Raw genomic sequence first — 24,780 nt, forward strand, 5'->3', positions numbered from 1 at the left:
ACCTTGTCAAAAAATTGATTGGCAAAAACTACCATTGCATGTTGTTGAAAACACAAATGAATAAAATTGTTTTTTTAAAAAAGAATTTTGCATTTGTATAAATACTGGCTTAGTCCTGGCAATAACAACAAAAACAACCACACACATTTAAACAAATCCTAAAAATTTTCAAAGCACTTTATATTAATTATATCATTTGAGACTCAAAACAATCCTCTAATAGAGGTATTGAGTATTCAGAAAAAGAATAACTGATTTGCCTGTGGTTATACAGGTATTAAAGATAGGTTAACTTCAAAATATTTTATGCATCTTGTAGTTAATTTGATGGAACTGTTTTCATACTCCATTAATCACTTCTGAGGAAAGGAAAATCTGTTTTATTGCCTAACACTTTTGATTTAAAGAAGCTTGTTCCTTCCCTTGAGAGTTTTCTTCAGATTTTAAACAAATATACTCCCTCCTTCAATATATCCTTAGGATCTTGAAAGGGGAGCAGGATTTTCTCCCTTTCACTGATTTTCTCTTTTTTTATTCTTTCTTGTTCTAGTATGAATTTGCTCATTCTTCAACCACTCCTGCCCAATTTTTCAGCTTTTGACAAAATAAGTTTGGCTTTTAACCAATACATGAGTGGAGAGTGATATATTTAACTTTGCATATCATCATTCCTATTCTTTCTTTTACCAAAACCTATCGATCTATTCTCAAATTTTTGTGAGTATATTGCCCAAGGAATACCTAAAGAAATGGGTTTTTTGATACTGTTTTTTCATAATCCTATGTTCAATTCTAAGTAATTAATTTCCTGGCTCATTTTTTAGTTGCTTTTTTTGGCCTTAATCAGCTTTCCAAAGATAAGATTTGAAATAACCTCACAATATAGCTTTTGTTTTTGAATACTGTAAGGGGATCTTCTCATTATATCAGCTTTCTTCTTATTGTTTCTTTGGGAAGTACATACATTCATGAAATTTATCATTTCTTTTTTCCAATTTTCAATCCATCACCATACATAGAATAAATTCCTTAAGGAAAATATGCTTGCAGGATCATATATATCTTTGCATCCCTAGTGTCTTGCAAAGTGTTTTGCAAATAGGAGATACTTAATCTCTGTTGAACAGAAAGGTTTCATATCTCTTTCTAAGATCCACATTTTATACCCCAAACATAAATATCCTCATTGTAGAACTTTCCATTTAAAGGGTCCCAAGCCTAGAATCTTTACATGTGTAGCACATTTACATCTTTATATTTTTTAGTGTTTCTTCTATAAAGTCATATTCTGTATCTTCTTTTCTCTCATATCCTTATGGGTTTCATCTCCAGTTTTCCACATTCTTGTGTTCCTTGTATTACATGTTCTATTTTAGATTATGTTTCACCCATATCTGCATATTTTAAATTTCTTCTTCAAGGCTTTATTGAACTCACTCTTTTCCTTGTCCTTTTGACTCCTCAGTGACTACATTTTGTACTTATCTTAGGTCCTGTGTTACTTCCCCCATTCTGTCTTTCTATTCCTTCTGTGAATTCAGTTCTCTCAACAATGGTCTTACTGTCTTAATTTTCTTTGCTTTTGATACATTAGCTTCTGTCCTTTGCTATTCTTTTCCTCCTCTATGGAATTCAGATAAAGTTATATTTTCTCAAGCAAGGTTTTAAAAGTCAACCCATCTATGTTTTCTCCTGATATATTCTTGAGCATTTTGCTATTGTTGAGTCAGTCTGACTCTTCATGACTCCATTTGGAATTTTTCTTGGAATAGATGCTGGAGTGACATTTCCTTTTCTAGTTCATTTTATGCATGAGGAAACTGAGGCAAACAGGATTAAGAGTCTTGCCCAGGGTCAAAGAGATATGACGGTTCTCAGATTCTGACACTTATAGCTCACAAACTCCTATTGTTATGCTTCCCATTAACAATGAACTAGTAGATGCAATTAGCTTTTAGTAAAGCTATTACTCAAATGGCATAGCAAGAACAGTAATTATGACTTATAAAGCTAAGGTCCATTCTATTACAAATACATATAGCACCCACTGGAAGAATAGGCTTAAGCCTAGACACAACAATGATATTGTGGCAAAGGCAACTTGCAAGGCCTGGTCCAATATTCCTTTTTTCCACATTATTTCCCCAAGTTATTCTCCTTTTCTTAAGGCAATTGCCATGGGCCAAAATCTCTAAATTTGCTCCCTCCTTCAACTGACTATCTCTTTGTATTTGTATCCATCTCCATATAGAACATTCTTTTTGGATGCAAAATGTTCTACTGATCAAATCATTCTGATGACTTGGCTAATGGAAAAGTCTGGAACGAAAATTCCCTCCCCTCTACTCCTCAGTCTTCTGTTATCTGGTATAGCTAGAAGGAGATGCTCCATGAGTACTTTGAACTTTGAAGCTGCCCAGGGTCCAGTCATTAACCCTAGAGGAATGATTAACCTGTTTGCTTGGTCAATCACATTTCTATCTTCTTGACCCAATCAAAGGAGTTTTCACAACTCGTAGAAGTATCATGGAGTCGACAATCTTGCTTATCATACTAAAAACTCATATTTCAACAATGTCAAAAACTCTTATGTGATCGCATTCTATTACTACATTAACTGCAATGGGAGGAAGAATCCTCTCTCTTAAATATTTTTTTCTTTGTCACAAAACTTATTCTTCCAGTTTTTTCACTCTCCCTTCCTTTTTTCACTTGATCAACTGTCTTCTGTTTCCCCAGAGGATTTTTTATTCAGATGATTTCTTAAGTCACATCTTCGGTATGCCTTTGGCTTTTCCTTATAACATCTATGACCTTTTTTTGCCTCCAAATGAAAAGTACCTGATAGATGATCAACCACAACCTCCCTTAGCACAGTTTTATTTCACACTTATAGTTTCTAGTCCAAACCCCAAGCCTATCTATTACTTTTACTGGAACTGACAATACATTACAATATCTTTAACTAAGTCATAATGTGTTCAATAAGCTGTCCTTTCATTCCTCAAGAACACAGATCAATTCTTTAGCTTTAAATTTCTAAGTAGCATCACCACCATTCAGCAGTATTGTCTTCTTTTCTTCTGATACATTCTCCAAAATAAATTCAATTTTTTCTGCTGCTCTGAAATATTCACCAAATTTCTTATATTCAAGAACTGGAACAAACCTTTGGTTTCATTCCAAATGAATTAATAATCAGTCTCCACCACATAATCTTTCACTGGTCAGCCACTCTCTTTCTTTGAGAAATTGATTCCCACTATGAATCTTCTTTTAAAAGGGTCTTTCTGCTGCTTACACTCCCCTCACAAGAAGCTGATAAAGTTCTCTGTTCTCCTCCTTTTCTAGCCCTTCTCTGAACTGCCATCCCCTTTTCAGTGGTATATAAGACAAGAATAATTAAAGCAGCGGTTTATGCTTTCTTTACTTTTCCTTCCTCTTCCCTTGAGTCTCTTCTTTTATTGAATTTCATTTCCCCCACCTCTCCCCATATTTCCCTCTCCTTTAAAGTCTTCATTTGCAGCAGAGAACTAATATGTAACATACTTCTCTCTGAGATCTGAATGAAAAAAATTCAGTTTTGCACAATCAAACCCCCCAACTCTAGTCCCATTGCTACTTTTGTTCTTGCAGTCCCTTAATCTAGATAAAAGAGACATACTGAGATTATATATGTGATTTAATGTAAAGGGTGTGTAATTCATATATCTAAAGTATCTCTCAAGAAATAAAGTTCATTATTTTCATACATAGATTACACATACAGCACTATAGAATGAATGAAAAAAAGAGGCATTGGCAAACACTGAGAGGCAGCAGGGGCAGCTAGATGGTACAATAGACAGAATGCTGGACATGGAGTCAGTAAGACCTAAGCCAGGGTAAGTCATTTGACCCTGTTTTCCTCAGTTTTCTCATGTGTAAAATGAGCTAGAGAAGGGAATGACAAACGACTACAGTATCTTTGTCAAGAAAATCCCAAGTGGGGTCACTGAGACTTGGACTAGAATGAAATGATTGAACAACAATATGAGGTAGCAGACAATATCTGAGACCCAAGGATGGAGGAGATGAAGAAAGATTTCTTCCTTTACCCTATCACTTCTATGGTTATGATAATAAATCATGAGTCTGAAATCTACCATGGAATAGATGAAGTATTATTCAAAAATCTTCAAAAATCTCTGTGAATATATAGTGTGTTGGGTCATTAGAATTAGATAAAATTATATAACTTGATTCTTATTTCGCCAGTGAAGAAATTGAGGCACAAAAATACTAATTTACTTTCTCAAAGTCATATAGCTAGTAAGTTAGAGAACTAGAACTAAAGCCCAGATTGCTTCATCCAAAGTTGATAATGGTTATCCTGAGTTATTAGAAAAAGAATTCAGTTAGGTTTTTTAGTGCAGCCTGCTTAATAAGGCAGGAAAATACTTAATACATTTAAAATGTGTTTACATATGAACAGCTAAAAATCTTGAATTTTGACAGTAATAGAAGTGTTAATGTTCTATTTTATCTAGAAACTATACTTTGAAAGAATGACTAATTCCCTAATCACACACACACACACAAACAGACACTTTTGAATCCAATGCTGCTACACTAGGTATACTAGAGAGAACTGGGACTGGAGGCAGTATGACTGAACAAGTCAGTTTACCTCTATTAGTTCTCCTTTTCCTCATATGGGAAGACAAGCTAAAAGTGAGAACTTAGCCTCCACACTAAAAAAAAAAAAAATTACTGGGCACATATTTCCTCCACCAAAATTATTGTAACTAACACAGTCAGATCACTGACCAGTTTGAGCAAAGCTCTAAGTAAAAGCTAAATTAGAAGAAAGAAGACAAGTGTAAGACAGTGAATGATTGATGAGGCTTCAACACAACCTATTTAAACATATTATAGGCTCCCAAAATATGAAAAAGACAGAAGTAAAGACATTGCTGTCCACTGAAATATGTAAGATGTTATATTGATTATGAATAGGTGGTGTAGTATCAAATGGACCAAAAATTGAATTCAGAATGAAATAGTAGGGAGAAATTGGACTAAAGTGAAGTTCTGTATTGTTTTCAATGATACAAAATGTTTTTTACTTCAAAATCTCTTTTTAACACCAGTATTCAAGTGATACTACTGTGAATCATGGAACACTATAATCTCAAATAAAACACAATTGCCAAGTGACCCAAAGGGCAATGGAAAGGTAGATGATGATGGCTATAAACAATCTGTAACTGATTACCCAGGATACTTGAACAATGTCATAAAAGATACCAACAAGAATATCAAAACTTCACTGAGGATGGATTTGTCCTGCATCACATCGGACAGTCCTAGAGTTGCTTTGGTCTCCTTAAAATATTCAAAGAAACAGAGAAAGGCTTTTGTCACTTTGAGTGGTTCTTTTAAAGTAGGATCTACAGAAATACATGGATGGAAACTGCACAGGATGAAAAGATTTGAAAAACTTTTGTTCCAAACCATTCCAGAAGAGGAATACATATGTATTAGCTATTTAGTTAAACATACATTTATACATACATACATATATATATATATATATGTGTGTGTGTGTGTGTGTGTGTCTGTATATATATATGCACAATACACAATGAAATAAAAGTAATTTCATATATATGATCCTGAAAACTTATTTCATGAGATCATTTCATGAGGTCAAGATCTAGTCATTTTATTATTAAATTCTGAGGAAAAAAAATTTAATTCTTTTCTTTTTTTTGTTTCTCTCTCTCATCTCCTTCCTCTCTATACACGGTACATTCCTAATTCTCTATCATGGCTCTAGTATAATCAGTGATATTATTTGAGGGTCTCTGAACAAGCATCTCTTAATCCCTCAATCTTTGTCTAATCAGGGTATCACGAGGCACAGTATTTCACCTTTTCATGACTAATTATGCTGACTGTGGTGTAACAGGAATTCAGAAAGACCTGAGTTCTAACCCCGCTCCTGCCATTCCTTAGCTATGGGCAGGTGGGCGATAGGATGCTTAGGGTTCTGGCTCTGGGGTCGGGAGAATCTGCATCCGAATCTGCCCTCAGATATTTAACAGCCTGAGCAAGTCCCGTTCACCTTGGACTCGGCTTCCCCGTCTGTAAAATGGAGATGATGAGGAGGGTAACAACGGGACCCACTCCCAGGTATCAGGCGAGGCACTTGTGAAGCGCTTAGCGCGGGTTAGCTCATGTTCGCCTCTTCGCGGCCCCGTGTGGGGTTCTCTTGGCAAAGATGCCGAAGTGGGTCGCCGTCCCCTTCTCCGCGCATTCGCTTCTTAGCGGCATGATGTCATGTCTGGGATGGCTCTTTCGGGCCTCAGTTTCCTCCTCTGCCAACAGGGGTAGATCGCCTCTGATGTCTCGGCGCGGTGCTGCAGGCTTCCCCTAGCCCCGGCGTCTCGAGGCGGGCTCAGCCCTCCGGGACAGGCGGAGCCCAGAGCCGATGCAGCGCCGCCCCACGTGGCGGGCGTCCGGCGGCATGGAGGCTTCCTCCCAGCTTGATCCCCAGGACCAAGGACTCAATCAAGCGCTAATTAAGCGCTCCCGTTCTCGGGCATTCTATTGATCCACGCTTCCGTCCCTCAACAGGTAGCGCCAATTAAAAATCCTCAACGCCCTCTCCCGCTCACCACCGGTCGACGGGGCTGTCAATCCAAGCCTAGCCCAATCGAAGCAGGCCGCCAAACACTTTTCTGGGGTGTGCTCCCGCCTCGCCTTTTCATTGGTTTTCCTTTTCCGCCATTCCCCGAAGCGCCCGGGAGCCGCGCGAAGAAGGGCCCCTCGGCCCGGCGCCTCGTCTGCGATTGGAGGGCCCCTTCCCCTCCTCCGGGCCGCTTCCCGCCCGCGCGTCGCAATGGCGTCGGCGCCTCCCGGCCGGGCGGGGGGGCGGGGCGAGGGGCGGGGCCTGCCGCGCCTCCCACGGCGGGGGGGGCGGAGCTGCGGCTGCTGCTGTTTCTGTTAGTACCTCGGAGAGCGGCCGGCGCAGGCACGGCGGGGCGGGAGGGACTGGCGGCCGGCGGAGCGGGCACCGGCGGAGCGGGCACCGGAGGAGCGGGCACCGGCGGAGCGGGCACCGGCGGAGGGAGGCGGGGGCGGCCGGGACCCACCTGACGCTCCCCACCCCCCGCCCGGACCCCCGGGCTGGCGGCGGCGTCCGAGGAAGGTGCTTGCCGGGCTGGGTCCGGGGGTCGCTCCGGCTCCCCGACGCCCGTGTGGCCGCGAGGCCCCGCCGCTCCCGGGGACGGGAGGCCCGGGAGCCGCCGCCACTGTCGGGGCGCGGGGCAGAGGCGGGGGGCGGCCGGGGGCGCAGTTTGGCGGGCCTTTCTCTTGGGGGTCGGCGGGTCCCCGGGGACGGGAGGGGGCAGACGGGGCGGCGGCGTGGACGCAGCGCGCCCCCTCTCCGGCGATAGGACGGTGTGCCCGGGAGTCCTTGCTCCGGGCGGCCGGGACCCCGGCTGGGCTCGTTGTATAATCCGATGATATAATGCTAATGACGAGGATGACACTGCCTTTATTTTTACCTTGGCTGCAGCTCGGGGAGCCTTGGGGTGCTCAGCCGGGGGGGGCTCTGCTGCTGCCGCTGCTGCTGCTGCGCCGCCGGGACTTTTACTTTGCTTTTGTTTTTTTTGAGGCCATTTTCAGGATTGGAATGGGAGGAAATGAAGGCTTTGCGTTTTTCGGCCAGTTATGTCTCATGCTGACCGAAAATTAAAAAAAAAAGGCGGGGGGGGGGGCGGACCGCAGCCTTGCTTGAGGGAAAAGGAAGAGACTTCTTACCCACATGTAATTAAGTGTGTTTTCGCTTTATTCTCCCCTCCCCCTCCAAATTTTTGACAAGCAGTATCTAAAAATGAAGAAGTTTAATTTTCGCAAAGTTTTGGATGGTTTAACTGCCTCATCCCCTGGCAGTGGCAGCGGCAGTAGTGGGAACAGTGGCAGTGGGACTGGAGGTGGCACCATCCAGCCTGGAGGGACTGCAGGGGCACTCCGAGAGGAGATACAGGAAACCCTCACTTCGGACTACTTCCAAATTTGCAAGGTAAGGCTTTTGCGGTCGGGTGCCACGCTGTTTTTCTTTCGATTCGGATTGTAAACAACCCAGAAGTATTCATTAGGGATCAGGAGCCGTTGAGATAGATGCCAGCGTGAGGGAGTCTGGCGCAGAGCGGCACAGTGCATTAATGAGGAGATTTGAGGATGTCGGTCTCAGCACCGACTAAAGTCACCGAGGTAGTTGGTGGATAAGGCAAATCAACAAATGGGAATAACGATATTTTGAAACTAACGTAGGGCAAGATAGTGGACTATTAGCAAAAAAGTAAAAGAGGCAGCTGGGGATATTTAAAGAGAAATAGTAAACTGAGGTAAAAATAGCCCTATTAGTTCCTGTAGTCGCATTCATGGAAGCTTGAGCACCTGCTTGTCATTTCAATATTCTAAGTAAGTGATTACATCTACTGAAATGCTGTTGTTATTGATTTCATATTATCAGGTTTCTTACACTTAAAGGTTCTATCGGTCGTTTTGTAATTTTAATTTCTTTTGGATTTGAATTTATAGGAAGGTTTTTTATAGATAGCAAAAGTGATTTGGGGGCAGCATAAACAGGAATGGAGTCAACATATGTTACTGTTACATTAAATATTATTTAAATGTCCCCAAACAAATTTATTATATACTTTGTAGCAAGATTTGGAATAAGGATAACTGAGAAGCGATTTTTTTTATAAAACCGAATATAGATGCCCAAAAGGAAATATCATTTGACATTTAACACTCATAATTAGAAATGTTTTGAAATAAATATATACAATTTCAGTAAGGAGATTTCATTTTTGTGGCATTTTTATTAAAAAATGACCAACTTTTGAAAAGAAACTATTAAATGATAGTACCATACAAAAAAATTTTCAAAATTGTTCATATTAAATTATTGATATTATCAGCTTCAAGGAACTGCCTTATTCTCAAATTCCCAAAAGTAATATAACAATGGGATTAATGTCTAGTTATTAAAACATCCAAACTTAGCTTAAATTTATTTTATTAGCAAGTACTTTCAGAATCAAGTAAAATTAAACACTTGGGTTTAATTCTCTTTTCTCCCTATGGAATGTATATATAGTAATGTTCTTGTAGCTAATATGAAAGTATAGACAGGCTATCAAGACAGAGAAGGAGCAATGGTGGTTGTTGCCAAACACACTGAAGAATGTATTCGGGAGTTCTTGGAGGCCAGATTTGTATTTCTGAGCAATTGACTGATGCTCATGATTTCTGTTATCTGAAATATTAATTCTCCACAGAGGCTTCCCGACTTTGAATGGAAGAAAGAAGTAGTTAAGCTTTCCCAAGAATTGTAGGAACCTGTTTGTAAAGGCAGGATGGGTTTTACTAAAATGCATTCAGGCTGCTGACATTTGAAAGGAGAAAAGGCTTCAAATAAAAATTCAGGGAAAGGTAATGTGTAAAGAAGGCAAGAGAGAGATATGACCAAGTAATATGCCTATCTGTATTAACTTCTAAGAAGTATGGGAAGTGGCCAGAAAAGATGACTAAAACAATTCTTTTTACATTAGTGATAGCTTCAAATAAAATATTGATTGAAAATACTTGAAGCAATTGATATAATTAGTATCTCAGTTTGGTGGAAGGAAAATAGCCAGTGGACTGAAGTGCTGTCATATTAATAAACAAAAATCTAATTAAAGTATTATAATGCAAGGAGATGTAAGACTCATGTAAAGGTGCTCATAAGGACCAAGAAAGTGCTACAAAACATCTGGGTCAAGTAATTCCTGACTTAATAAAAGTGTGGTGATAGAGGCATAACAGCCTATTTGCTCTAGGTAATATGAATAAAATGGAAATATTAAATGGGATTATAGATGTGATAGGGAAACAGCATTTGTTTGAGGCAGATGATCCAGGTTCTAAATCACTGTGCCACTCAACTTTCTTTGGGCTTCAGTTTTCTCATCTGTAAAATGGGGTAGATTAGATTAGATAAAAATCTAATGTTTGCATGGCACTGTAAAGGGTTTCAAAGGACTTGGCCCACAACAACTCCAGTATAGACACAATTATGTCTAATTTTTATATAAACTTAAGAAGAGACTCATAGTATTTAAGAGACCTACCTATAGTGACATAGCTAGTAAGTGACAGAACTGGGATTTGAACTTGGGTCTCTTATCTCCAAGTCCAGGGCTCATTCTAACATATTGCCTTTAAGATCCCTTCTGATGCTAATATTCTATGGTTTGATGAAATTAGAGAAACTTTAAAAGGAGGCCATATATTAATAAGGCACATTTTAGTTAGCCTAATTCTTTACTTATTTTGTCTTATATTAGTAAGATAACAATTGAAAAGATAATAGTTTTTCCTCATGAAGCAAATGATCTCTCCCTACCACAGATAACTTTAGGGATTTTAAGAAGAAAAAATATTTTTGACCTCTGTCCCAGGAGCAAAGAGGAACTAGTAGTTCAGGAAGGACCTTTGATGGTCTTCTGATGAATCACAATGTGGTAGTGATCACTACAAAATTAAATTCAACATTGTAATAGAGATGGCAAATCAAAGAAATTCATCATGTAATTATTCACTTTTAATAGTAATACTTTACATTTGTATAATGCCATGTCATTTTCAAAGTGCTCTCACCTATACTATCTCATTAAATCCTCATAAGAACTCTATTAGGGAGGTAGGGCAGCTATTATTATTCCCACATAAAAAAAAAGAGAAAATCAAAAGTACAGATGATGATTTGCCCAAGGTCATGTGCCTAGTGACTGGCAAAGGAGTAAAATTCAAATGTTTAGTTTTTTGTCCACTATAATAGAAATGGAGAATTAGAATATATTGATGTTTTTTAGTAAAATTAGAAAAAAAATTTTTAAGAGTATTAGACCTCTCTAAATTCTGAAGGTTGATTTGAATAATATGTAAAGACTGTCAGATTTAGGACAAAGACAAGGAAGGCCTCAGAGATTGGCAGGTTGGGAGCAAATCACAAATTCATAGGACCAAAAGAATGTAAGCAATACTTGGGAAGGTACTACAAAAGTAATGACATGAAAATACTTTAATAATATAGAAAAGAAAGAAGCTAGCTAATCACTGGTAACACTTGCTAATTGTGGTATATAAAAGTTCTATGGAGAATTGAAAAGAAAAATTGCAGAAAGACTAAATTAGTTCCTTATTTCAGGCCTCAGATGTTAGCAAAATTATTTTCAAATTATTTTTTGAAAAAAAAGTTTAGAGATATCAGATCAATAGTCGTAAGTGTACAGGATGTTCTAGACATAATTGACAAACTGAACATAAATCACCAGAATCTGATGGCATCTTCCCAAAAGTTTTGAATAAACCGATGGGGTGAAATTGTAGAACTGTTAGCCAAAATGCATAAGCTGTTGTTACAAATAGTCAGTATGCCAGGGGACTGGTGGCAAAGCCAGTATGATTCCCATCTATAACAAAGGTTCCATAGAGATCCAGCAAACTATAATAGACTGGCATGTCTGATCTCTGCACCATTAAGCTTATAGAATCAAGGATAGATTCCATAAGGATAAATACTTTCTTTATTAGATTCCTTTGCAGAATTTTATTAGTAATTAAGGCAGAAGAAGTGACCATAACTTATTTATTCTTTCAGAACATTTTCTGGAAATGTTTAGTAGCAAAAGCTTTCTTCCCCTTTAAAAAAAAATAACTGAATTGCCACACTACGGGTGAGAATGTGGGTTTGTCATGGATAGAGCCCTGCCTTGTAGGTTGTTCCCTCTTGGTCCATGTAGGACTGTGATCAAAAAGGCTGGCAAAATGTAAGACATTCTTAAGAAGTATTTTAGAAATAAAACAGAAATAATTATTCTTTTTCAGTCAGAAGAGAAGCTCCCCTTACTGAAGGTTTTATTCTTCTAGGGAAGAATAAATTATTCTTCAAACCTTTGCATAAAGTACCAATTTGAAGCTGGAGTTAGGAATTATCAGGGCTATCCAAGGTAAAATAATTCCTGGAAGCAGAAACTAAAGCCAGATCACATAGGATGCTTATTGGTTGTTAAATTTCTAATCTCTTTGCTGAACTATAAGAACATTGGTTCTTATTGGTGGGTAGGTCATAGGAACAGTATTAATAGATCATGTTCTTAAATGAAGAAGGCCAGTCAGTTTATAACAAAGCTTTTACAAAACCATGTTTCATTTGTAGCAGGAAAATGCTGTGCAGGCTCTGATCAGTATACTTTGAGACAGATGTTTGTGACTGGAGTTGTCAAGAGAAGGACAACTAAAATGATCAAGGAAATAAAAGTCTATATGAAAAAGCTTTAAATCAGTCTATGTCGGTCTGGAATGGCTAGGGATGAGAGGGGAATTTAATTGCATATAAAATCAATATCACTTAAAATAGTGGGTAGAAAATTTTATGAACTTTATTATTTCAAGAGTAGTGTGGGCTACAAAAATAAATAAATTCAAAGTAGGGATTAAATGGAGGCAGCGACATTGCAGTTGGAGTAAAAAAAAAAAAACCAAGGTTTTACTCTAAACTCTGCTGCTTTATGGATTTTAATAAAGTACCTTTTCTTTTATCTCAAGTTTCCTCATTTTTAATTTAAAATAAGGGAGTTGGATTAGCTGATCTCTAAGCTAATTTTCATCTCTAAATTTTATGATCATAGATAAATTCCTAGATTTTTATTCTATTCTGGATTACTAAAAACGTCTAGGTGAGTTTTTGATTGATTCTCCTTATTAGGAGGGACTGTGTTTTACCTCTCTTTGTATTCCCAGTACTTAGCATAATGCCCGCCACAGAGTAGGTGCTTAATAAATATTTTTGATTGATTGACATTGTTAGATTTCTGTGGTTGACAATGGATAGCAATCATATTCTACTGCACAAGACCGAGTGCCACTGTTGGGCAGATTTCTTGACTGAATGTGTTATTTTGTTATGCAATAGAATTTCTTGAGTTCTTAGATTCTCAATTTATATAACATTATCTTTCATTTTTATTACTTTCAAAATGAGGTTGACTTAATCTTGATATAATTTTAAATTCTGTCTGAATATAAACTATTTTTTTAGTGATAAAACCAAATTTTCATTTCTTGATCCTGTGGTTTCATATTTAAAGACTTCCTGTTTGAAGATGTGACTATCTGAAATAGTTGAATTAGGTCTGGAATTTTACTTTCTTATGTTGCTGATAGTGCTGATTAGAGTCTTGTAAAACCATCCAGATATTAGTATAGCAGTAATAACTTAAGAACTCCATTTTTAAAGGTTTCAAATAGCAGCATTGCTGTAATCTTTAAAAGGAATACTTTGGATTTTTTCCAGAGAAAAAGAAAATGACACTGAAATGTCAAAAATCAAGACTTTGGTACTGGGAACTGTTTCTTCCTAATCATTTAATATTCAAGAAACTAAACTTAAAATGCATATAACATACTGTTTCCATTATATTTTAAATAAAGTGGTGAATTTATATCTATATGGGTGAAGCTAATGTATATTTGTATTGCTTTTTGCTAAATCAGCTGATACATTTTAAGAAACCAAAAATAGGAATCATCCTCAAAGAATTTACAGAAAACTGAAGAACATAAAATGCTTTTAAGTTTCAGTCAATTAATTCATTGAAATTTATGTGATCTTTAGTGCAACTGAGTAATTTGTTGAGATCTGAAGAATAGAGCAACCAGATATTTTTATGCTTGTCTTTCAAAAGATATTATACTTATTGATTAACTTAAAATATATTTTTTCCAAGTCACAATTTAGATGTAAATTATTCCCAGCCAACTCAGTAGAATCAAAGCAAAACACTTTTTTGTTGCTGTTATTCTTATCAGCAGAATTGCCAATGACAGAGATTTACTTAATAAGATTTTAGAGAGAAATGATTATTGTTTTTATTACATAGACATACCAATTTATATTTAAAAGAAAACATCAAGAATACCAGATTGAAATAAAAAGGGATTTTGGATGATACAGAAATACTCATAAATGTAGAGCTATTAGAGACCTCTGAGATCATCTAATTTAGTTCTGATTTTATAGATTAGAAATTTGAGCTCAGACATATTAAAGGACTTGCCTATGTTAAGTGAAAGTATTTAAAGTCAACTTTTAATTTGCTTTTGGTAAACCCCCTCTTTTGTGCTCTTAATGGATTATGTCATTGAAATTTGACAATGTGAAAATCTAGTACCAAGACATGGCATCTTATCTAGTCTACTAGATTATTTCTGTTAATTTTAAAGTCTCTACAATGCTCTTGTAAAATGAAAATCATTTGGAATATTTAGGAATCATTTGGGTATTTTAATCATAGGATAGAAAATGTAAATTTTTGATGGAATTCAAAGAAGTTATAGCATGTTTATTATACTACATAGAAAATAATGACTAAACCTTGTAATTCTTTACTATAGAGAACTCGAGGTTGAGGAAACTCCCTCTATCAGTGTATGTTGATATCTTCTGGTCTCAGAGAGTTGCCTAGAGCATTGAAATTAAGAGACACTCCTGGTCATACAACCAGTGTGTGTCAAAGGCAAGACTTGAATCCAGGTTTCTTAGCTCTGAGGCTTATTTTCTATCCATGCTACCAATGCTGTCTCTCATACTGTATAGCATTATTTTTTTTTCTTTTAAGTCATGAGTTTCTAGGGTGTAGTATTTTTTTCTAGGAATGTTGATTTGAGAAGATTTTAAATCTTTTTTAAGAAAGGATTTCTAACCTTTCAATCTCTTAATTATTTATCTGCCCTTTTTGTCTTTTTTAGCCATTTCTTCTTTGATTCATGCCCTTAAAATTACTTACTTTTTCTTTAGTCAATATTCATCATTAATATAAAGCTTTTAAGATAACTATTTTGGGTTCCTTCATACAGTTTCCATATTTTTTTACCTTGTGGACTCCCCACCTACCCCTCCCCACTTCATTTTCCTTTTTTTTTTTGTGCCTCATCTTAGAAATACCATTTCCTGTAGATGATAGAAAGACAATTGCATCATTGTAGGTATTTTCCTGTGTCTCTGTACAGTTCATTATTAATTATTGCTCTCCTCATGGTCCTTTTCTTACCATTTGCCAATAATTCCCCCACTCCCTATTCCTGACGCCACCCCTGCCCTTCCACTCCTGTGGTTGTTAACTGCCCCCAGAAACTCTGGTGATCTTTTACCTGAGGCATATTGAGTGATCTCTCTAAGCCCTAAATCATTACAGATTACCTTCTGCAAATGGAAATTATGATAAGTAACTTAATAGTTTTTCTGTTGTTGTTTGTGTAGTCTTTGTTTCATTTGTTTATAATATATTTCTGTTGTTTTGGGTGTTTGAAAGGTAAATTATTTGTTCAGGTCTGGTTTTTTCTTTTCTGGGAATGCTTCAAATGTCCTTTTTTATTGAACATCCTACTTTAGTTCATTAATGATTTTAGCTCAAGTTTGCAGGCTATGTCAACTGATATGTCTCTTGAGCTTTTTTGCCCATTATGACAAGTCTTTTGTTGGGTGCAGAATAGTCTTGTGTACTTGATTTCCCTTTCCTTTATATTTGAATGTTCTCTTTCTTGGTTGCTTGCAGAATTTGTTATTTGTCATTACAATTGTTAAACCTCACCCTTTTATGTCTTAGAGTTTGTTGAATAGTATTATTTGTTTTGTTTTTTTTTTTTGCCTGAAGGCAGGTAGGTGATAGAACATTGAACTTGGAGTCAGGTAGGCAGTTCAAATTCAACCTCAGACACTTATTAGTTGTGTGATCCTGGGCTAGTCATTTAACTTCTCTTTATTTCAATTTCATCAACTGTTAAATAAGGCTAAATGCAGTACCCCTATTGATGAGTTATTGTACTTAGCACAGTACCTGGCTCATAGTAGGCCTAGATAAATGCTTGTTTCCTTCCCTTCCCCTCAAAATAAGTCTATTGAATCTTTTAATTGACATTTTATCTTTTGTTTTCAGAAGTTGAAGGAAGTTTTCTTGTAATTTTTCCTTTCATTATGTATCATGTTTTTGATTTGTAATTATTGGAGGATATTTATAATCCTTAACTTTTCTCTATACAGCCTGTCTTTGAGATAAATGTGAAGATAAATATTGCTTGTATGGAGATTATCTTTCCTTTTAACATTATTGTTTTCCGCTTCTTTTCTTCCAGATTATCCTTCATTTTTGTGGGCTTCTATTCCAAATATTTTGTTCTCTCTTTTCTTTCTTTGGTGAGACTTGCCATTGTAGATTCAAAATTTGCTAGGAAGCTAATTATTTCTGCTGTCCAGACCATAAATTCTGCTTTTATTATTCCTATCTTTCTTTTAAGCCATTTAGGAATCTCAGTTTGTGGTTCCATTCTCCTAGAAATCCAGTACTGATACATTGATGCTTGAGGTATATTGATTTATTTATAGATTTCTAGACTTATTAGCTAATCTGGAAGTCATATTTCCTTGTTATTAATATCTCCCCTGTTAGCTTATCACCTTATGCTCAATATTTTTAATTTACTTTTCTTCTTCCTGAGCTCTCCAGTAATTTTAATCTTTTTTCTCTATGTTCCCCAATTGCTCATTTTCTAATTTCAACTTTGACTGCAGTTTACCTTGGGGACTGGACTTCAAAGCTATCTTCCCTGCTGGGCATTCACATTTCACCAGCCTCAGTCTTTCCCCCAATTGTCTTGTCGGGGGACAGAACTGACTCCAGATACATCCTAGACTCTTTCCTTCAGACTTCCTGGAGCCACATTAAGTGACATCTTAGCCTCAGTTCCCTCTGTTCCTCAGTTCTCTGAGTAAGCTCTGTGGCAGCCACAGCAAGCTCCTGAGTTTTGGTTTTCTGAGGCACTACGAATATTGGGGAGGGGATAGAGTTGAATTTCTATGCAAACCCTTTGATTGATTGAAATCTTGCTTTTAGAGAGTGTGAGAGGTAGATGAGGGGGTTATGAGTGAACTTGACCTATTTTGGAAAGTTTTTTAAAGGTCATATAAGGATTGGATAAAATCTTCCCTCTTGTTGGCCATTTGTTAAATGCTTTTCTAAGGTGTAAAGTGCCAAGTATTCTACTTAATTTGTCTTAAGAGAATTGTTCATTAATGATCTTAACTAAGTCTACATTAAAGATTGCCTTTTATTTTGTCGTTTATAAGTATCCTTGAGTATTTCTATGGAGTAGGAAATTATTTAGTTTTTTTTTTCCAGGTCTCGTACTTTGCAGCCATTTCTTCAACAGTGATTGACATATAAATAAACTGTAAATATTTATGAGTATTCCAGTAAATATTTATCACATGTATGAATGAAGACAAGTTAGAAGTCTTTGTGGTTGTTTAAAGAGCTATATATTTTGACTAGAAGACTATTTTGAGCTATAAAGAAAATTTGCTTATTCTAATAAAAGTTATGCAGGAGAATATGATAGTTGGGTTTCGTGGGTAAAGAATGATGGCTACAGAATAGAAAGAGTATTTCAACATAATTTTTTTATTTTATTCTTTCTATTTTCTACCTTGTTTATAGTTGTTAAACTATAGATTGTGACTAAACAGATTACTTATAGGTAGACTGCCAGCCAATTGATCAGATTGTCAGATGATCAACACAATTTGATCATCTGAATATGATCCAAAAGCAGACTAAGTCTGGTCATTTTAACTGTCTAAAATGAACAAATCAGTGATCTGACTTATTATTTGAACCGTCATGATAGTTTAAAAAAATGCCGATCTGCTGAAACAAAATACATTTAAAATACATTTGTACTGGTACATTAAATTGTAAAACTGAGGAAAATTCAAGGTCCTTGAACATAGATTCACACTGTGTATTTATGTGCATATAAAATATTATCATGAGGGATGTTACAGACTTGATTATATTATTTCTGGTAAATCAGAAGTAAAAATGTGTCTGCATGTTTAACTTGTGACCAACTTTGATTATTCTCAGTAGTGAAATGAAACATTACTATAGATAATGCAAGGTGATTTATTATCTCTTTACTGCTAGTCTCACCATTATAACAACCTATACATCTTTATGACAAAGAATTTAAGTTAACAGAAGAGATCAAGAGCTGAATCAAAGGTGGAAGGAATTAAAGAACAGAAGTGAATTCAGATATTTTTCTCTAGCTGTGTTAATGCTACTCTCATTTAATTTCCTTATCTTACACCAGATAACAACACTGATGACAAAGTAAACATCAATTGCAGAATAGAACAAAACAGAATTGATTAATTTGTGTGTTGCTTTGCTTACCTCTCTCCCAAACTGTAAATGTTTAAACCAGAGTTCTTTCTTTCAGAAGATACTTAACATTCTAATTGACTCATTTCAGTGTTGATAAAAATATTGTCAGTATGAGTATCAGTTCCACAAGTGAGTGCTTGTTGTATGTAAGATGCACCATACTAGGGGTATCTACTGCTGTAGACATGTTAATGTAATCAGCTTAGAATCTTTTATGAATAGAAGCTTCTGAAGAACTTTACCATTCATAGGAAAATCCCACTTCCATTTGAACTCCACATAAATGATTCATGACTATGGTGAACACAATTTTATTCCTTACTTAAGATTCATAATCAGAAGTATATTTGACAAAGTTATTGTAGTGGCATCTCTGAAGAAATAGTATATCATCTCAACACGTGTACGTATATCTCAGCATTTGAAACACTTTGTTAGAGGAGAGCTTTTTTTTTTTTTAATTTTTAGTTTTTGCAAGGCAATGGGGTTAAGTGGCTTGCCCAAAGCCACACAGCTAGGTAATTATTAAAGTGTCCGAGGCCGGATTCTAACTCAGGGACTCCTGACTCTAGGGCCAGTGCTCTATCCACTGCGCCACCTAGCCACCCCTAGAGGAGAGCTTTTAAGGCAATTTGATCTACCTTAAGAAATCATTTCTTATTATCAAGAAACAGATTAAAGCCTTGCATTCTCTATACCTCAGTTTTGTCATTGAGCTTGTGCTCTGTGTTTAAAAAATAGTTTACAAAAGCCTATCTCTTCCCTTTTTAGATTTTCATCAAGGAGGCCCTTGATATAATGGTTCTCTTAAAGACATATTCAAAAGAAAAAATAAACAGATGAATCCATAGTTACTGATGCACTCAATCTCTATTTTTTGTTTTTGATCACTTTTGTTTTTAGTTTTTCCTAGTTTGAATCTTTTCTCCTTTCACAGATTCTGAAAATCAATCCTTCAAAGATTTGAAATTGTTCTTTCTAGTGTGGATTTGTTGTAGTATCCTTGTTCTAAAAAAGCTATTGTTTTTGATTTAATCGCTTCATGTGCCATAGATTTCTTTGGTACTTTCAATGTAATCAGTAATAACATTGAATCACTATAGAAACACTAGCAAGGGAGCAGTTACTTGGTGCAGTGGATAAACACTGATATGGCCTCAGACACATAATACTTACTTAACTGTGTGACTCCCAACTTATTTAACCCTATTGCCTTGTAAAAGAAAAAGAAACACTGACAAGATCTGATCTATTTTTCATTATAGTCTTCTACCCAGTTTAATTTATAAACATTCTTTGGATGATTCAGTATAATTGGATCTTGGGCCAACATTTCTGTAAACTTCTTTCCCCTTCCTTTGTACTTAATTATTTTGTGAGGCAATACCACTCATGATCTTTTACCATTCTTTACCACAACATTTGAAAAATGAATTTATAGAAGAGTAATGCAATTTTGTATCATGTTTAGATGATTGGTAAGGAGATAAAATCTTTGGAATTCAAGATAGTATTCTAGGCTTTTTTGGCATCCTTGTGATGGTTAAACTGTATAATTATATTCCATTTCAATGAATCTTCCTTGATCCAGTAGCCATTTGTTATTCTCAATAGCTTGTTTGCATAGATCAACTTGAAACTGGTTGTTGTTATTCTTTGTCCTTTGTTCTTCAAGAGGGCTATGACTTCAGAAGGATAATGCCTTGATAAACAAGTCAATTGGATTTGAGTGAGGGGGTGCTGTGCTAAGTCACCAGCCTCACTTTCTCCTTTGGAGTCATGGGGTCCATGACCAGATATAGATCAGGATGACTGAAGGATATGTGCAATATCTTATTGTCATCTTTACTATTTAGATTTGCTAATTTCATCTTTACTCTGAGTAGCTGGTCATCTGACTTTACTCAGGCAGCTGAGTGAGAAATGGAATTCAACAAACATCTATTAAACTTCTACTTTGTGCCAGGGACTGAGAATAAAATGACATAAGTATAATATTCTTTGTCCTCAAGGACAAAGATGTTATGTTATGCTGGAAGAGATAATATATAAAAACATTAGTATATATTCTATAATTTCAAGAGGAATAGAACACAAAGAACTGAGGCAGTCAGGGAAGACTTCAAGCAGAAGATGATACTTAAGTCCAGCAAGCAAGGGATTTTGGAGGTAAATATAAAGACCTAGGTATATGCATTCTAAATACAGGAGAGAACTTGAGAAAAGGCTCTTGGATGACAAATGCTATGCTAAGTTTGGGTCTAGTACTAAGATCAATTTAGCTGCAATGTGGAGTATGTGAATGGAATAACTAGAAGTAATCTGGAAAGATAGATGGTGGCAAAAATGTGAAGGCTTTTACCTTTACAGTTTGGAAAATTAATATTTTGTGCTAGAAGTGATAGAAAACCATAGAAAAATTTTGACTAGGATAGTGACATAATAATATTTCCATCATAAGGGTGTTAATTTAGCAGCCTCAGGGACAATAGATTAGAGAGGGCAAGGCTAGAAATAGAAAACCCAATTAAGAAACTGTTTCAATAGTTCAGGTTGTGGTGGTTGTATGATTGTGTGGAGACAGTTACAAAAATATTGTGGAGGTAAATCAATAAGACTGTAAAGTATGAGAGAGAGAGAGAGAGAGAGAGAGAGAGAGAGAGAGAGAGAGAGAGAAGACTCAAGTATGATGCTGAGGTTCTGAGATTAAGAAAAAGAAGAATGTTGATACCTTTCCTGGAAATCAGGATATTTGGAAGAAAAATGTATGTTGAGGAAAATATAATTTCCATTGTAGAACTTTTGAGTTTGAGAAGTTAATGAGATATTCTGAAAGTTCGCTAACAGTTCATCTGGAATTCAGAAATTAGGGCTAGATAGAGCGGTCATCTTTATTAAAGATAATAAACTCAATTAGAGTTAACAAATTCATTGAAAGAGCATTTAAAAAAAAGAATGGACTTGTGACAGAATATTAAGAGATGTTTATGTCATGATGGGAGATAGATGATGATGCAGCAAAGGAGACAGAGAAGGAACAATTTTACAGATAAAAGGAAAGCAAGATAGAAAGAAGTCATAGAAATCAAAGGATGAGAGAGTATCCAGGTTGTTGGTATGTTTAGAAGTATTAAAAATAATTCAGAGAGACTGAATAGAATGAAAAACAAGCAAAAAACATCATTGGATAATTTCAACTAAGTAGAGGGGCCAGAATCTAGATTTCAAGGCATTGAGAAGTACATGGGAAGAGAGTTTATAGGAATTTGTTTATAATGGGAGATCTCAGATGATAACTTGAGAGGATGGATCTTAGAGTCAAATGAAAGCTCAATAATGGGGAAGGTCTGAGATCTACTGCCCCTGATTCACTAAATCCAGGATTTCTTCTATTTCTGGTACCTCAGTGGTGTCAGGTGAGTTAACAGAAAACAGTTCCCTATCTATTAAGATTCATAGTCAAATTTCCAGGGATTCAATGAAAAAAATGTGCAAAAGAAGGTGGCTTAGCCTTACTAGATCTAAAATTATATTATAAAGCATCAGTCATCAAAACTGTCTGGTATTGGCTAAGAAAAAGAATGGTGGATCAGTGGAATAGACTAAGTGCATTAGGAGGAAATAATTATAGTAATCTGCTGTTTGATAAACCCAAAGAATCCAGCTATTGGAATAAAAACTCTCTCTTCGATAAAAACTGTTGGGAAAATTGGACGTTAGTATGGAAGAAACTTAGATTAGACCAACACCTCACATCCTATACCAAGATAAGATCAAAATGGATACAGGATTTAGACATAAAAAAATATTATAAGCAAACTAGAAGATCAAGGAGTAGTTTACCTGATAGATCTATGGAAAGGGAAGCAGTTTGTGATCATGGAAGAGATCGAGAACATCGTTAACAACAAACTAGATAATTTTGATTACATTAAATTAAAAAGATTTCACTGTAACCAAGATCAAAAGAAATGTAGTAAATTCGGAAACAGTTTTTACAACTAATATTTCTGACAAAGAATTCAGTTCTAAAATATACAGAGAACTGAGTCATATTTTCAAAAAAACAAACCATTCCCCAATTGACAAATGGTCAAAGGATATGTAATGGCAATTTACAGATGAGGAAATCAAAGTGATTCATAGTCATAGGAAAAATTGCTCTAAATCATTACTTATTAGAAAAATGCAAATTAAAGCATCTCTGAGGTACCACCTCATACCTCTCAGACTGACCAATATGACCAGAAAGGACAATGATCAATGTTGGAAAGGATGTGGGAAATCTGGGACACTAATACATTATTGGTGGAGCTGTGAACTCATTCAACCTCTTTGGAGAGCAGTTTGGAATTGTGCCCAAAGGGCAACAACAATCTGTATACCCTTTGATCCAGCAATACCACTACTGGGTCTATACCGTGAAGAGATTATGAAAATGGGCAAAAACATCACTTGTTTAAAAATATTCATAGCAGCCCTGTTTGTGGTGGCAAAGAATTGGAAATTAAGTAAATATCCTTCAATTGGGGAATGGCTTAGCAAACTGTGGTATATGTATGTCATGGAACACTATGGTTCTATTAGAAACCAGGAGGGATGGGAATTCAGGGAAGCGTGGAGGGATTTACATGAACTGATATTGAGTGAGATGAGCAGAACCAGAACAACATTGTACACCCTCACAGCAACTTGAGGGTGATGATCAACCTTGATGGACTTGCTCATTCCATCAGTGCAACAATCAGGGACAATTTGGGGCTATCTGTGATGGAGAATACCATCTGTTCCCAGAGAAAGAATTATGCAGTTTAAACAAATTCCAAAGACTATTACCTTTAACTTAGTGGAAAAAAAAAACTGTTATTATATAACTTTGCTATCTCTTATGCTTTATTTTTCTTCCTTAAGAATATGATTTCTCGGGGCGGCTAGGTGGCGTAGTGGATAAAGCACTGGCCCTGGAGTCAGGAGTACTTAGGTTTAAATCCGGTCTCAGACACTTAATAATTACCTAGCTGTGTGGCCTTGGGCAAGCCATTTAATCCCCATTGCCTTACAAAATCCTAAAAAAAAAAAATAAATGATTTCTCTCTCATCACATTCGATTTAGATCAATGTATACCATGGAAACAATGTAAAGACTAACAGACTGCCTTCTGTGGGAGCTGGGGGAAGGAAGCAAGATTAGGGGAAAAATTGTCAAACTCAAAATAAATAAAATCTTTCTTAAAAAAAAGATTCATAGTCAATCTTTTTAATTTCTGTTTTATTTAATTCTTGCCATTTCTCCCATTGAGGAAAGTGCTCATGATAGTGAGGTCATGAGAAGGAGGCCATTAGCCTCCTTAATTTCTTAATCATAAATCTCATTTTACAGTATTTGATTCATTGTCTTTCTAAGCACATGTTCACAGCAGAATTGCAAAATTACAAATCATTGTTTATGTTGACTTGGTTTGGAGAATCTTGTTAAGTTCTTCATAGAGTTTTTCTATGATGTCATCTTCTGTGTTGAATGTTGGTGTGGAATTTGTGATTATCTCTAGAATTGTTTCACTTTAATACACCAAGTATTTGTTAAATGGCTACTATACATAGAGCATTATGCTAGGTACTAGGGACCCACTTCCCCAAACTGATATCATCCTCATCAAGTCTATATTTTACTGAAGGGATAGAACATATCCAGACAGAATAAGTATATGATAGTTTGAATGGGAAGAGCACTAAGAACTACAGGGAGAGGGAGAAGTAGATCAAGGATCAGAAAAGGCCTTATTCTTATAGTGGATGGTACCTAAAGGGAATCTAGAAGGAAGTAAAAAATTCTAAGAGGTGGAGGCAAAGAGCGAGTATATATATACATTGTTGGTATAGGTCAGTTTCTGAGTCAAAGGAGATGGAATTTATTATGAAACAAAAGCTAATATGTTAATTTGTCTCTAACACAGAGTCCACAAAGGGGATTGATGTGATATAGAACTGGAAGGCAAATTGGAACCAGACTAAGGAAAACCTTAACTGTGGGCTCTTGGGATTAGAATTTTATATTGGGGCACTAACGGAGCCACTAAAATTTTGAAATGGAGTGAATGGAAGCTGGATTGCAGTGGAGTTGGGTAGAGTGTCTGGAACCACTGAGACCAATTAGGAGGTTATTAACAGTAGTGCCTGCAGGGAAGAGGTAGAGAAAGCATGGGTCATTGTTCTGATCATGTGAGTAGAGAGAAATGGAAGGGTGCTAGGGATGTTGTAGAAATAGAATCACTGAGATTTGGCACTAATTGGTTATGAAAAGTGAAGGAAAAAAAGAGCCAAGGTGATTTTTTTTAGGTTTTTGCAAGGCAGATGGGGTTAAGTGGCTTGCTCAAGGCCACACAGCTAGGTAATTATTAAGTGTCTGAGATCGGATTTGAACTCAGGTACTCCTGACTCCAGGGCTGGTGCT

At 36.4% G+C, this 24,780-nt stretch overlaps 1 protein-coding gene across 5 annotated transcripts in view; it reads left to right on the forward strand.

The window, feature by feature from the left end:
* The first annotated feature begins 7,036 nt into the window (after positions 1-7,036).
* Positions 7,037-24,780, forward strand: part of STXBP5L (syntaxin binding protein 5L) — a 418,354-nt gene continuing 400,610 nt past the window's right edge. For 3 of the 5 annotated variants that reach the window (XM_074214609.1, XM_074214607.1, XM_074214610.1), the window contains exons 1-2: positions 7,037-7,195; positions 7,874-8,071. In XM_074214609.1, the coding sequence (XP_074070710.1) occupies positions 7,883-8,071 (189 nt within the window). In that variant the 5' untranslated portion in view covers positions 7,037-7,195; positions 7,874-7,882. Of the gene's footprint in view, positions 7,196-7,873; positions 8,072-24,780 lie in introns of those variants that run through there. The other 2 variants (XM_074214608.1, XM_074214611.1) reach the window with 2 other exon arrangements.

This window comes from Macrotis lagotis, chromosome 1 (genome assembly GCF_037893015.1).
Source record: "Macrotis lagotis isolate mMagLag1 chromosome 1, bilby.v1.9.chrom.fasta, whole genome shotgun sequence".
Lineage (NCBI taxonomy): Eukaryota > Metazoa > Chordata > Mammalia > Peramelemorphia > Peramelidae > Macrotis > Macrotis lagotis.